Below are 16,006 nucleotides of genomic sequence, written 5' to 3' on the forward strand. Positions count from 1 at the left end.
GGCGAGGCTGTGAAGGGAGAGGGATAAGGGAGCTGGGGACTCAGAGGAGTTAGAGAAGGATGGGATACTAAGAATGAGGGGTGGAGGGAGGAGACCCAGAGACATCAAATGGGGAGGGGATGAGGGGTTAAGTCAAGATGCAAGATAGGAGGGTAGGAGAGAAAGAAAAGGGTTGGAAGTTGTGGCCGGAGGGTGGGACCCTGGAGTCTGAGACTGCAGAGCTAGTCAACAGGGGGGCCATGCAAGGTCCCAGGTATCTGCTAGTGTGGGATGATGGAAAAAAAAGGTCATCAAATTGGAGAAGGCAAAGAGAGACTGGTGCGTAATAACCATCCTGAGAAACAGGCAGCGAAGCTGGGGGAGAGGAGGCCTGTGGACAAGAGCCAGCGGCCCAGTATTCCCGGGAAGAGGAAAGGCTGGGTGGCTGGACTGCTGCACCTGTGGCCCCACCCAGAGTTGGGCAGGGGGGGTGGGGCCCCGCCTCTGAGAGGCCACAGGGCAGGATCAGCTAGGGGCTGGCTTCACTGTACCCAGGTGGTTCTTCGAGGTTTGAGGTCTCTGTCAAGGGGCCCAATTTCTTCGAAGTTTCCAAATCCAGTGCTGGATCCACCTGGACCGCCCTGTGCAAAACAGAAGAAACAAATATGAATACAGAGAAAAATTATAGCTAGATCTCAGTCTTTACAATGGATGACTGCATTCGCTATAAACAATTTGTGATTCAGTGATGGCTGAGTCAAGCTGCATGAAAGACACAATTTCTCCAGTGAACCAGAGGCCTCTGCATTAACCGAGCTCTCCTGGCAACTGCTGAAGTCTTTCTCTTTGAAAGGAACAGAGCTGGGCTGAGAGGCCCTGGAGGGAACGTTCCTACCTCCTGACGCTCTGAGCTGGAGCCCTGGCCTGCCACGGGGCTCGCCGACCATCAGAGCCCTTCAGGAACATCTCATCTGACCACTCACATTCCAAAGATGAGTAGGAAGACCCAGAGCCCAGAGAGGGGACGTGGCTGCCCCGGGCCACTCGGCAATTGCGGGCTCCACCAGGGCTGGGCCCTGGGCCGGTGACTTCTCCCCACTACCTTCTTCCTAGGAAGGGGAAACTCTCTCAGAGTCCCTCGGGACTGAGAAGGGACCCAGGCTGAGGGGCAGTTTAGTCAAGCAGATTCTTTGGATTTAATGTAGCAAATTCCGAAGTCCCTGGGCAGGGGGCACTTGATACTGTGGGTATCCAGGGCGGGGAGAGGCAGGATTCTGAACTGAAGTTCAGTGCCTGAGGCCCCCAAACTGGGAGGCAGAAGTTCTACGGGCTTCAAAGGGCTCAGAGACCGGAGCAGAAGAAAGAAACTAAGGAGCAAAATGGGTCGGGTTGGGTGGACTTTCTGACTGAGAGGGGAGGAGGCTCTTCCAGGAGACGGTCGGGGCAAGCACCCTCAGTGCTTTTCTAGACAAATCCTGGGAAGGCGCTGAGCTGGGGAGGCCGTGAGGAGGGCAGTGTCAGCTGAGGTCAGGCCACAGGCCCAGGGCCTAGAATAAAAGGATACAGCCTCTGTGCAGGAGATACAAACAACAAAAGGGGCCAGGTGCAGTGGCCCGTGCCTATAATCCCAGCACTATGGGAGGCTGAGGTAGGAGGATCGCTTGAGGCCAGGAGTTTTAGATTAGCCTGGGCAACATAGCAAGACCCTATCTCTACAAAAAATAATTTTAAAAAATTAGCTGGGTGTGGTGGAACACACCTGTAGTCCCAGCTCCTTGGGGGCTGAGATGGGAGGATCACTTGAACCCAGGAGTTTGCGGCTACAGTGAGCTATGACGATGCACTGCACTGCAGCCTGCAAGACAGAACAAGACCCTGTCTCTAGAACCAAGCAAACTAAAGCACAGATAAAAGGGCTCTTGGAAAACAGAAGCCAGGACAATTTGTGTAAGGAAATATAAATACAATTTAAAGAGACAAAATGGAGTCAGAGCTAAGGGGTAACCAGACAACTACAAGAGGGCCCCATCTCGAAAGACTTTATGACTGCAGTGTTTTGAACCTACACCAGCCTAACTCTTATCAAACTATAAGGCTATAAATTTCCCTGATTATATATACTTCGCATCTTAAGATTTCCTAACACATTGGTCACAAGTTCACAAACCAGATGAACTTGTCACAGCCCTACTCATATAAACAGAAGGAGGGGTGCAGTTCCACTGTCCCCCAGCAGGCCACGGGTGAGTCAATCGGAACACATCCACACTGTGGAATGTCACCCTGCCAATCAGAACCACAGACTCTGAAATACTATGTGGCAACATTGAAAAATGCCTATCATGCCACATGCAATGAATTAAAGGCAAGGACGTACCCAAATGAAAGCTGGGCGCCTTTTTCCTAGTGGACTTATTGGGATGAGGCAGGATCAAAGGGGAAGGGGGAAGGCTGGAAATCCTGGGGGGAGCAGGGTCTTGGGGGGAGCAGGGTCTTTGCGGGAAGAATCCCACTTCCTTTCCTGCTACCCCTCCCCCCACATGGCCCCCAGCTGCTGGCGGGAGGACACTTCTGTTCTCTTTGAATACAGACCTACTGCAAAATCCTTTTTTGTCTAGAACTTTGGGATAGGGTGCTACCAAGGCCCCGGGCTATCCAGTGACTCTGAAATACAGGAATTGTGTCAGTGGACCAAACGAAATGCTTTAGTGACTTGAAAGTGTCCCTAAAATAGCTCACTACTCCACGCAGATGACGTGCCCTCAATTCTCAGTGAACCCCCCAGAGAGAAGTCAGTGCACAGGGCCTCCGTAGGCAGCTAAAATAGATTTCCTTCTATTAATCTAAATTGATCATTTCTTCTGGAAGTACAATCTTTTCTCCTCTCCCTGGGGACTCTGGGGAAATTGAAGAAAGCAATTTAGCATCTTCAGCTGATAATCTTCAAATGGTATCTCAGCTCAAAAGGTTAACCTAACCCAAGGTCACCAAGGGGACAGCCTCCAGGGGCCAGGCAGGGAAAAGAGAAACCCTCTCCCCCAGGAGCTCCTGGGCCCTTTGGCCCTGTCTGAAAGGGGCTGCCACCACCCAGCTGTGGGGACAGTGAGTTCAGGCTCCAAAGTCTGATTTTTAGAAAGAGGAAGAAGATGTCCTGATTTAAAAATGTTGGCAACTGATTCAATTAAAACAATTCCCCTCTGCAGTCCGCCAAAAGGACAGCTTGCAACTTCTGAAATTCAGTGTTTTTCAAATTGTTTTCCTGACGATCTAGAAAGTGTCCCTGGGGCAGCCTGGACAAAGGGGAGGCTGAATGGGTGGAAGTTGGGCCCCGCGGGCACCCCCAGCCTCAGCAGTTCTGCTTTCGTCCGCTTTGCCTCCCACTTGTAAACTTCCACTGGGGGATGAAAAAAGTTGTGCTGATTAATAAAAAGTTTGAAAACTACTGAACTCTCCAGGTTAGGAAACTGAGGCCCAGGGAAAGAAGTGTCTCATCGTGGCTACAAGTGGCAGGAGGGCGTTGAAAACCCAGGGCTTCTGACCAGCAGGTCTGGGCTCATCCCCCGCCTGGCTCTAGCTACCAACATGCTGCACCTTTATCTCCAGCAGCTCGAGGCGACAGAGCCCCCCAGGCTGATGCATGTGGCTTCTTCCTCTAGGACATTTTCTGTACCTGCACCCTGGGGGCTGAGCCCCACCTCCAGCCCTCAGAAGTGGCACACGTGATAATCCCAAAAGAGAAAGGTCCCTCCCTGAAAGCTGTTCTTCCCCAACCCTATGTCCCCCAGAGAGTCTGCATCCACTGGCTGGAGAGGCAAAGCCTGACCACCAGAAGGCTGCTTAGAAAGACTGGCATTTTTGGAGGAAGTCTCACTCATGTCCTTGAAAGTGAGTGCCAGGACCCCTATTTCCTGGAGAGCAGCCTGGGCCAGGCACACATTTCCCAAAGGCTGAAGCAAGACCATGTTCTTTAACCCTCCCTAGACGCTGGTCTTCCAGCTTGCATGTGGGCCAATCCTGAACAGATTACTTTAGGAATGCCTGCCCCTAAATGCCTTTCGACCAGCTCCCTGCCTTCAATCCTGCCACCAGAGCTCAGGATAAAAACGCAAGCACACTTAGGAGGAAGGGGAGGGCCACGCATTCACACTAAAATGCAAAAAGCTAGGTATAGTCAAAAGATCAGATTTTCTGGGGGTAAGAAGTTAGAGTCCAGGAAAGGAGTGTGGGGAGGGAGAGGGTCAGGGTGCCTCAGTCTTTGCTTTAGAACCTTCAAAACACTTTTTATTAGTAGATAGTCAAATATATCAACTGGAGTTTTCAGTGAGGTCTCCTGCAGCTGTCCGGACTCCATATAAACAGATCACGGCAAAAGGCCAGAACCCCCTGATCCTCTGATTTAGCCTCCTTGACTGTACTATTGCCACAGCCTATCTAAGAAGGATGTTCCAACAACCAGGCCTGGCTGCTGGACCAAAGCAGTCCCTCGCTGCTGAGCTACCAGCCCTCAAGAGCAAGCAAAAAGCACAGTGGGGGAGACCTGGCCCCAACCTCAGGTCAGGCAGAGAAACTACCTTACCTGAAGCCACATGACCAGGGGCAGTTCTGAGAAGTTCTTGCAGGGGTTGGTGGCATAATAGAGCCACCAGAACATGTGGGCATCCTTTCGAACAGTCACGTAATCCCATTCTTCCTTGCCCTCATCTGTGGGCCAGTCGACGACTGCTCCTGAAATAGAAAGTCAAGTTCATTTTCCTGAAGAATGCCTAAGGTCCAGGTAAATTCCAAGCCTGGTAGAGATGGCCATGCTAGGCTAGAGATGAGTTGTTTTATATATTAGGTAATTTGCCCACCCCAATATATTGTGGGAATAAGGAAAAAAAAACTCTCTGCTATGAAAAAAGAAACCAAACTTAATAGAGGCATAGGAGGCTGAGGGCTTTTACTTTTTACTCCATATCTTTCTGTAATGTCTCGATTTTTAATAGTAACCATGAAACACTTTCATAATTCTATAAAAATAAGAGAGATCTTTACATTTTGAGGAAAAAAAGAAAAATCTCAAAATGCAATTTGCTGGTTTTTATATTGCATTTAATACATGAATAAACAGGCACTACAGGCTGGGTGTGGTGGCTCATGCCTATAATCCCAGCATTTCAGAAGGCCAAAGCAGGAGGACTGCCTGAGGCCAGGAGAGTTTGAGACTAGTCTGGGCAACACAGTGAGACCTCATCTCCACAAAAAATTAAAAAATTCAGCCAAGTGTGGTGGCATACACCTGTAGTCCCAGCTATTTGGGAGGCTGAGGTAGGAGGATCAGTTAAGCCCAGGAGTTGGAGGTTACAGTGTGCTATGATCACATCACTGCACTATAGCCTGGACAACAGAGTGAGATCCTGTCTTTAAGAGAAAAAAAAAGATGAAAGGGAATAGCTCAAGCAAAACAGAAGCCAGGGCAATTTATGTAGGGAAATCTAAAGAAAAAGACATTATAATTCTAATGTTTTGAACTAACGCTGCACTCCACGCCACTGCACTCCAGCCTGGGTGACAGAGCAAGACCCGTCTCAAATTTTAAAAAATTGAAAAAAGAAAAGAGGCGTCACAAATCAGTAGAGCTGAGACTATTCAATATATGGTACCAAAGCAACTCTGACCTTTTGGGGGAAAAAAATACAATAGAAATTTAGGTCCTTTCAACACTATAATATAGCAAAATAAGTTCCATGTAGATCAAGTATTTAAATTTTACAATTTAAATATTTAAAAAATACAGAAACATAGTTGCATATTTTTCTGACCTCTGGATGGGGAAAGGATTTAAGCAAACCTAAGAGACTGTAAAGAAAAATATCAACAGAGCTGAGGACAGAAACTTAAATTTCTACACAACAAAATTTCTGTACATCAAAAATAAAAAGGCAAACAGCAAAGAAAGATCTGCAACAAATATGAAAAAGAGTAGTTTTCCTTACTCATGTGGATCAATTTTTTTAAATTGAAGAAAAAAGATATCTATCTCTCTCTCTATATATATATATATCTCCAACAATCCCCCAACTTGAGTTTTCCTTCATTCAGCAGTCCCCAACCTTTCTGGCACCAGGGACCGGTTTCATGATAGGCAATGTTTCCTCAGAAGGGGGTCAGGGGGTGTAGTGTGGTAGGTGGCGGTGTGGAGCTCAGGCGGTGATACAAGGCCCATTTCCTAACAGGCCATGGGGAACCCAGCCTTAGTTAATTTTCTAGCATCTGCAAAATACGCATTGATAAAAAGTAGGTTAAATACATTTTCTTTGTCACCTTTTGCTAAAGTAACAACTTTCAAGTTATAGTATTTTTTTTCTCAAAAACTATTCTGTGGTTAAAAAAAAAAGAGCTGATGTTAAGAGATGATGGGGAGTTTTCTGCCTTCTACTTCCTCTTTTCTCAAATTTCAAGCCCTTTTGGCAAATAAAAGAAAACTGGTCCCAACAGCAAACAGAGGAGATGGGACCAAAGAGACAAGGGTGGTGTCTTGTAAATGATTACACTGGAGATCAAAAAGTGCAAAGAGAATGGCTAAAATATTATAAATGTGGCTATCAGCTTCTATACACAAGTAACACAAGATTACAGTCTCCTTGGCAATGACAGATAAGGCTCAGGTCCCTTCTGACATAACCCCTGCCCCTTCTCCCATCGCTGGCAGCAACCACTGTTAAAATTTGGGGGGCCAACATATTTTACAGCATTTCCCAGACACAAGCTCAAAAGCCAGACAGATGATTCTCATTTTATAAAAGGGAAAACAAGAACAGTTAAACAACTGGCCTACGATCACGAGGCAACTTTGAGGCCAATTCGAATTCTCAGTTCTGCTTTGAGACCAGAAAACATTTTGCTGAAGGAGTGAAAATCAATTTGCAAGTCATCCTATTAAATATTAATACAAATTTGTTTTTGCCTGGTAGGCTAGCGCCGGAGGGAGATGTGGTCTCGCCTGTTCAGATAAAGCAGAGGGATAAGGGTCTTATCTCAACGGTATGTCCCATTCGTGAGGGGATCTTTAAGAGTCTTTTTGGCCACATATTTCAGCTCAAAATGAGAAGACCTCACACGCTCATTTAGCAGCCGATCACGGTGGGAAGGGGAGGTGGCCTTCAGATCCCGGAAACCCCATAGATCAGCAGTTTCCCCAATCATACATTTGTGCACAGCTGCTTCTACCTACGCATAGGAGAGAGGGGAAGCACCAGACCACCCAGGGCAAGAAAAGGACAGAAAAAGCACTTTGAATTAAAAAAAAAAAAAAAAAAAAAAGGTGAGGTTCCAAAGCACTTTAATCATGCAATGTAAGAACCGGGGGAAAAGAGATTTTAAAGCACAAACCCACTAACAAACTCTCATCCCTGGAGCGAGGAGAGGCGCCGGCCCCTGGTGCGAATTTTGGTCGAACCTACCTGCGCTCAGGCCCAGCAGCAGCAACAGCGGCAGCAGCCACCGCGGGAGAGCGGAGGACCGCGGCGCCAGCTCCATGACGAATACCGCGGGGCAGCATCGGCCACAGGCTGGCCCGGGCGCCCCACCACGTGACGGCGGCGGGCGGGCCCGGGGCGGGGCCTCAGCCGGCGGGGGGCGGGGCCGGTGCGGGAAGGGGCGGGGCCTGAGCCGGCCAGGGGCGGGGCCAGGGCCGGACTGGCGGCTCGCAGGGGCCAGTGCACCCTCTGCCGGGCAGGCCACCCAGGCCAACCGGGTCCCCTGCCATCGCGCTCGGACAGTTCTGCCCGCCCGGCCAGGTCGCTCTCTGCCGTTTTAGGGAAGGCATTGCGGGGAGGAGGCGTTTTAATGCATTTATCTAAGTTGCGCAACGGATGGAGAGACTACAGGGGAATAACCGCGGTCCTTCCTGCCCCGCCCATCCCTCCCTTCTGCGACAAAAGGCTTCACATTTCAAAAACCACTCCGTCTGCCACAAGTCAGATGAAACCTGAACCAGCTGGTCTTTGGAAACTGTGCCATTCCATTTTCAGAGGTGTCTTTTAAAAGTTATATTTGTTCTAAAATTATGTATATTGTGAACATTTTGGAAATGTGGGGGAAAAAATTAGATCCTACATAACCATTGCTCGCATTTGGGATTTTTTTTTTCATAGTCTTTTACTTGATCTTTCAAACACTAATAAACATTTTTATTCCGTTCTGTTCTTCTCTCTTGATAATTTCTGGTGGGCATTATTGTGTGTCGTTACAATATCTTCACAAGAGCCATGTCAAAGAGAGAATCGAGGGACCGGGGTTTGGGAAAGGAAAGGAAGAAAAAGTGAATGGCGGAAATGTGTGTGTGTGTATGTGTGTCCGAAGGCCACTTTTATTTTAGGAAGTACCGAATAACTCACCTCCCAGAGCTAGGGAACGAGATACAGCAGGAGCTGTATGCGGGTCGAGTTACTTCTAAATACTCTGTTTCTGAAGTACATATAACAAACACCAAAAGACAAAACAAGAACGAAAAACAAAGTACATGTGGCCAAGACGCCCCCTTTCCTGCTCCCCTCCCCACTCCTCTCCTCCCTGCCCCTCACGGAGATGCTTTTACTCTGCAGCCTCTAGACCTGGCGGGACCCTCATCACGCCCGGGGGAGGGGCGCCGCCCTGAGAGCTGGGTGGGAGAAATACATAAACACCCCCCCACACACACACACACACTTTCTCATGCTTTAGCACGGGGTGGTTCTAAATTCATAAAATCCCATCACGCTGGTATTGGGGGTGGGCCTCAGGAAAAAACATTTGGAAGATATGTAATATTTAATAGTTACACTTCTAATCACAAAGAAATGACCACGTAGCAGACACTTTCCTAAGCTTTTCCTGTCTCAAGCTTCCAAATTGGTCTATACCACCAGAGCCTTGAATATGCTTAACTATTCCACTATAGTTCGAATTTTAGGGTTTTAATTTTTCACTGCAAAAATAACACTACAATCAACAGCTATACTTTTGCATATGGTATTTTTCATATGTGAGATTATTTCTCTAAAATAAAATAGAAGTGATACTATTGCATAAAAGGCCACCAACAGTGTTATACAACTTTAAAATTATTGTCAGGGACAGAAAAACAAGTGAGAGGTAATGAAATCAGAAAAACAAAGAGGAGAAAACAGTGACAGTAAAACAAAAAGGAGGAAATGGTTGTAGAAAAATAAATAGAGGGACTGGTTGTTTGAGTCTTAAAGAATGTGGTCCTCTTTTCCAGCTGGAACGATGGAGAGTGTGGAAGAGAAGAAAAGGAAGGTCGCTGTCATGCCAGAAACCCTTAAGAAAAAGCAAAGGAATTTCCCAGAGCTGAAGATCAAACGCCTGAGAAAGAAGTTTGCCCAAAACATGCTGCCAAAGGCAAGGAGGAAGCTTTTCTACGAAAAAGCTAAGCATTATCACAAGGAATATAGGCAGTTTCCAATGGTAGGAAGGCAAGAAAAGCTGGCAACTTCTACGTACCTGCAGAACCCAAATTTGCATTTGTCTTCAGGATCAGAGGTATCATCAGTGTGAGCCCAAAGGTCCGACAGGTGTTGCAGCTTCTTCACCTTCTCCAGATCTTCCATGGAACCTTTGCTAAGTTCAATAAGTCTTAAATTAAATTAGCATGCTGAGGACTGTTGAACCATATATATTGCATGGGGGCACCCAAACCTGAAGTCAGTAATGAACTAACCTACAAGTGTGTCATGGCGCATTGTGTTGACAGCACGTTGATTGCTCCATCTCTTGGTAAATATGGCATCGTCTGCATGGAGGATCTGATTCATGAAATCTGTACCCTTAGAAAACGGTTCAAATAAGCAAATAACTTCCGGTGGCCCTTCAAGTTATCATCTCCATAGGGTGGAATGGAGAAAAAGACAACCCATTTTGTAGAAGGTGGAGTTGCTGGCCACAGGGAAAACCAGATCAACGGGCATATTAGAAGAATGAACTAAAGTATCTACCGTGATTATTTCTGTGATGTGGTCAGTTAATAAAGAGTGACTGCTTTCAAATTAAAAAAAAAAAAGGAGTAATTAGGCGAACACCGACTACCAGTCGGATAATAGAAATGGAACTTTCCCCACAGTACATACACCATAACCTTTAAGTCATGTCCAAGCATAGAAAGGAATTCAATCCTAATTATAACTAACCTTTACCTAAACATAAAGCATATAAAAAGAGAAACATAGAGGTAGCTAGCAAGGTCTTCTCCACCTGTGGAGACAGACCCATTTCCCCTTAGGAAATGTACTTGCACTTTGCACCTTTAAACTTTACTTGCAATAAATTCTTCAGGCATACTTCCTGAATGAATGTCTGTCATCTCTCTCCATTGCTTGGGCCAAGGCTTGCGATTCCTCCATATCAAGAGCCCCAAAACTGGGGCAACACTTCAAAATCCAGCTGTGGGCTGAACTGCGACACTATTATTTTTTAAAAAATCATAGGATGAGGTTCATGTCTGTAATCTCAGCACTTTTGGAGGCCAATGCAGGAAGATAGCTTGAGGCCAGGAGTTAAAGACCAGCCTGAGCAACATAGAGAGACCCCTGACTCTACAAAAAAAATTAAAAATTAGGTGGACATGATGATGCACACTTGTAGTCCTAGCTACTCAGTAGGCTGAAGTGGGAAGATCCCTTGAACCTAGGAGTTCTAGGTCACAGTAAGCTATGATGACTGTGCTACACTCTAGCCCAGGTGACAAAGCAAGACACTCTCTAAAAAACAGAAAAAATCTTGGGGTGGGCTTATTCAGTAGCAATGATAGAGGTACAGGTAAGGACCAGGGAACTGACTTATAAAACAGTGGTGTAAAAATCAGCTAGAAACTATGGTTGTCCCTTTGTCTCTGGGAGAACATGAGGGAATTTCCTGGGATAACAGTAATGCATGTTTTTTTTTTTTTTTTTTTTTGAGACAGAGTCTTGCTTGTTGCCCAGGCTAGAGTGAGTGCCGTGGCGTCAGCCTAGCTCACAGCAACCTCACACTCCTGGGCTCAAGAGATCCTTCTGTCTCAGCCTCCCGAGTAGCTGGGACTACAGGCATGAGCCACCATGCCCGGCTAATTTTTTCTATATATATTAGTTGGCCAATTAGTTTCTTTCTATTTATAGTAGAGACAGGGTCTCGCTCTTGCTCAGGCTGGTTTCGAACTCCCGACCTCGAGCAATCCGCCCGCCTCGGCCTCCCAGAGAGCTAGGATTACAGGCGTGAGCCACCGCGCCCGGCCAGTAATGCATATTTTGATAGGGGTCTGGGTTGCACAGTTGTATGCATTTGCCAAAACTCACCAAATGTACACTTAAAATTTGTGCATTTCATAATATACTAATATTCCCTTAAAAGGAAAAAACGAAAACAAAACTTCACCTCTAGTTAATGATAGAAATGTCAAAGTGTTTAGGGGAAGTGTACTAATGTGTTCAATTTGCTTTGAAATGTATGCAGAATATAAGATGGATAAAGGATAGAAAGAGGACTGACTAGATGTGTAACTGCTAAACTGTGCTGCGCAGGACTGTAAGAGGAGTTTTGTTTTGCTCCTAGGAGAGGAAAACAGAGAGACAGATGAAAGAAGTCAGAGAAGGGGGGCTGTATAGAGAGGAAAAACAGCCAAAGAGAGCAGAGGCTGGCTGAAGAGTCAGTGGGAATTTCTGTGATGGGAAGTAGCCTCAGAACATTTTTTAAAAGGTGATACTTTATACCGGGCGTGGTGGCTCACGCCTGTAATCCTAGCTCTCTGGGAGGCTGAGGCGGGCGGATCGCTTGAGGTCAGGAGTTCAAAACCAGCCTGAGCAAGAGCGAGACCCCGTCTCTACTATAAATAGAAAGAAATTCATTGGCCAACTAATATATATAGAAAAAATTAGCCAGGCATGGTGGCGCATGCCTGTAGTCCCAGCTACTTGGGAGGCTGAGACAGCAGGATTGCTTGAGCCTAGGAGATTGAGGTTGCTGTGAGCTAGGCTGACGCCACGGCACTCACTCTAGCCTGGGCAACAAAGCGAGACTCTGGCTCAAAAAAAAAAAAAAAAAAGGTGATACTTTAGTTCAATGTGCACTTGATTGTATTTCTACAATGTAAACCTGTCCTCTTATGGCAGCTGAAAACTATAATAGGGCTGTAAGGGAGGCAATAGGACTGGAGGAAGATACCAGGAAGTTAAAACTGTGTTTGCAAAAATATGTAGTTTTTAAATTGTATGTTTATATTGGGAAAGGGTTGGGGCGTTTGTTAAATGTCCTTCCAGCAAATTCTTGGTGCAGATCCTTGTTGGCAAGCCTTGGCATTACATGACCATCTCCCCCACCCTCACCCGTGGGTCTTCACATGGTCTTCCCTAGGCGTGTGTCAGTCTCTGTGCACGGCACATGCTGCTGTACCTGCATGGGATGCTCTTTCAAACCTTTCCTCTCCCTGCGCCTGGCTAGTTACTGCTGAACCTTCGGCTGCCACTTTAAATGTCCCATCTCAGGAAAGCTTTTTCCAACACTATAGGTTAAGACGAGGATCCTCTGAATGGATCTTCATGGCATCTGGTACCTCTTCTTCATCATGATCATGATAATTGTATTCAAATAATTATTTGTGTGGTTATTTTAATTTTTATATTTCTTGCTAAACTGCGACCTCACTAGGCTGTCACTGAGGTTGGCCAAACAGACTCTGACCCACAGGTTGTAATTGAGAGTATCATATGACAGCCAGGCAGGCTTATTGGAAAATGCTCTTCCACAATATCAGAGAGCCAAACAGTTATCATTTTGCCTTTTTCCAAGTTTGGGATAAATTATTCTTTTATGGTGTGCAGGGCCTGAGCAGCCCTGACTTATTTGGGGAGCTATTAATACAAATAATGGGGGATTTGTTGGCAAACAAATCAAAGGGGACTTGGTTAAATCTGGGCCAGAATGCAGGATCCTGAGCACAACAGATTGTCATGCTATCAATTTAGGATTTGCCAACGAGGATGTGAATCTGGGGAAGAGAGTTAGATGAGCAGTCACGTGGCAATATCTGTAAGTCAGTCAATTTTCTTATGTCAGTGCAAGAAAAAGGTGTCCTTCCTTTTCTTCAGGGAGACTTGCTGCAGGAACTATCAGAATTCAGACAGGCTAATTGCAGTGATGTGGAATTACATACCAAATCCCCCAGGTCCAGGAGGAGGCAAGATGTAAATGCGCTTGACAAAGCTGAGAGAGGACAGGAAAACATGGGAGATGAAATGGATTAGAAACCATTCTTAGGAGCAAGAAAACTCAGAAAGGCCAGAGGGATTTTTTTTGCTCCCCTCTCCTCTCTGGAGTTTTCCAGAAGCCTAGTGTAATGAGCCATTCAAAATTATTTACTTTTTAATTGTTGCTTTTATGTTTTTAAGTGGCAAGGTTGAGCTGTTTATAAAGATATGTCATGAATAACCCAAAAAGATTTGTGACGATGGTTCACTACAACTAGAATTTGTTTGGAGCCCTATTTGCAGCTCCAGTTTCTAAGTTTAAATTCCTGTAGGTGCAATAACAGGAACAATCATTCAACTCTATGTGTGGGTGTAGCAGAATGCAGTTTAATTGTGGAATTTCCAAACCCTATTAAAAGTAAATCAGGAACCAGAAACTAATGAGTTTACTTGAGTCCACTTGCACATATTCCTCAGGATGAGCCCTTGTACAAGGAACACCCCCACCAGTCAGCAACAAGGAGAAGTCTCCCACCTTCCGGTATCAACAGAGCCCAAGTAGTGAACCCGGACTTCTATCCCCACTTGGCAGTAATGAGGTGGGACTTTCCCTCTCCCTACTGGAACAGTGCCAGAGAAAGCCAGCTAAGGCTGGGCACGGTGGCTCACATCTGTAATCCTAGCACTCTGGGAGGCCGAGGCGGGTGGATTGCTGGAGGTCAGGAGTTTGAAACCAGCCTGAGCAAGAGCAAGACCTCGTCTGTACTACAAACAGAAAGAAATTAATTGGCCAACTAATATATAGAGAAAAAATTAGCTGGGCATGGTGGCGCATGCCTGTAGTCCCAGCTATTCGGGGGGCTGAGGCAGGAGGATCACTTGAGCCCAGGAGTTTGAGGTTGCTGTGAGCTAGGCTGACGCCACAACACTCACTCTAGCCTGGTCAATAAAGCAAGACTCTGTCTCAAAAAAAAAAAAAAAAAAAGAGAGAAAGCCAGCTAAGACAGAACCAACAAGATCCAAAGTCTCAGAACATAATGTGAAAATGTTCAGATTTTAATCAAGAATCACTTGGCATACCAAGAACCAGGAAGACCGCAAACTGGATGAAGACAGTAAACAGAGGCCAGCACCTAGATAACAGAGATGTTAGAAAGGTCTGACAAAGATTTTAAAGTAGCCATAATAAAGACGCTTCAATGAACAACTACCAACGTGTTTGAAACAAAAGAAAAAATAGATAAAGCAAAGAAATAGAAAGCAAAGAAAGAGAAACTCTCAGCAAAGAAACAGATGATATAAAGAAAAACCAAATGAAAATTTTAGCATGGAAAAAATACAATAACTGAAATCAAACGCTCAGTGGATGGACTCAACAGCGGAATGAACAGAGGGGACAGAGGAAAGAATTAGTGAACTAAAAGACAAAACAATACAAATTCCAGAATTTGAAAAACTGAAAGAAAATAGGCAAAAGAAAGAAAGAAAGAAAGAAAGAAAGAAAGAAAGAAAGAATAGAGCCTCAGCGCTCTTAAAAACAACAACAAAAAACCCCCTAAACTACACAGTGCTGATGGAGAAATCAAAGATCTAAATAAATGGTGAAACATATCATGTTCGTGGATTAGAAGACTCATAGTAATAAAGATGACATTTCTTCCCACATTGATATATAGGTTTAAGGACTTTGGACAACAGAGCAAGACCCTATCAAAAAAATACAAAATTAAAAAAAGCAAATAAAAGTATATAATATATACAGTTTAACTTCTTGCTCTTTTCTCTCATTATATTGTAGACACCTTTCCATATCAATGTATTTGGAACTACCTCATAGGCATTGAATTGAATAAATTATGGCATATCCATACAATAGAATACTATACAGCTATTGGAAAGACATACACTAATTGATTTAATGCGATCCCTATTGATGGCATTTGCTTTGTTTCTAGTAACTTGCTATTACAAACAGTGTTGCCATAACCATTGCATAGAAGTCTTTGCACATAGTCTTTCTGGAGGATAAATGCCTAGAAGTGGAATTGCTTGGTCAAAAGAGTACATGCTTTTATAATCTAGACAAATATTGCCAAATAACCCGTTAGAGGTGTCTAAGGGATCATTTGACAAAAAATAGATGCTTTCTATAAATTTTTGTAATCATGAAGATTGCAAAAAACAGACAAATAAAGAAGAATTGTGTACCTACCGGTACCACTCAACTTTATTAAAATTATGTTAACACTTTAGTTCTGACTCCTTTCGAAAAGCATAGCTGAGATTCCGTCTTTTGCCTTCACTGGAGGTCCCTGTAGTAGGGGGAATGGTGATATTTTACCTACCTTTAAGGAAGAAAAATGAATAGCCAGGTAAGCACTTAGAAGCCACCCATTGCTTCGGTAACTATCCATGTTATGGAGTAGCGGTCTTCACCTGGGGGTGAATATATCCTGAGGAGTGCTTGAACACTTCCTAAGGGGAGACAAGCATGGATGATTGTAAAGGAATCAAGTTCCACATTTCCCTCTTTCAGCTGGACCATTTTCTGAAGCTGATGGTCTGAGAACATGCCTGTGGACTGTTTTCTGTTCTCCCAAAAGAAATGCACCCTCTATCACCACCATATAGATTAGGGGTCCTCAAACTTTTTAAACAGGGGGCCAGTTCACTGTCCCTCAGACCGTTGGAGAGTGCACACTGTGGGCCCGGGATGAGTCAGCTGCTAAGCAGGACAGGCAGCGGCAAAAACACCCCGTGGGCCAGATAAATGTCCTAGGCGGGCGGCATGCGGCCGGCGGGACATAGTTTGAGGACGCCTGATCTAGACA

General features: G+C 45.3%; 1 protein-coding gene across 1 annotated transcript in view; it reads right to left on the reverse strand.

The window, feature by feature from the left end:
• Window positions 1-7,558, reverse strand: part of SCPEP1 (serine carboxypeptidase 1) — a 29,459-nt gene extending 21,901 nt beyond the window's left edge. Inside the window, exons 1-3 of the mRNA XM_012748577.3 lie at window positions 7,422-7,558; window positions 4,556-4,704; window positions 531-620 (exon numbers count right to left, since the gene is read on the reverse strand). Of these exons, the coding sequence (XP_012604031.2) occupies window positions 531-620; window positions 4,556-4,704; window positions 7,422-7,497 (315 nt within the window). The 5' untranslated portion in view covers window positions 7,498-7,558. The remainder of the gene's footprint in view (window positions 1-530; window positions 621-4,555; window positions 4,705-7,421) is intronic.
• Window positions 7,559-16,006: the final 8,448 nt, after the last annotated feature.

This window comes from Microcebus murinus, chromosome 18 (assembly GCF_040939455.1).
Source record: "Microcebus murinus isolate Inina chromosome 18, M.murinus_Inina_mat1.0, whole genome shotgun sequence".
NCBI lineage: Eukaryota > Metazoa > Chordata > Mammalia > Primates > Cheirogaleidae > Microcebus > Microcebus murinus.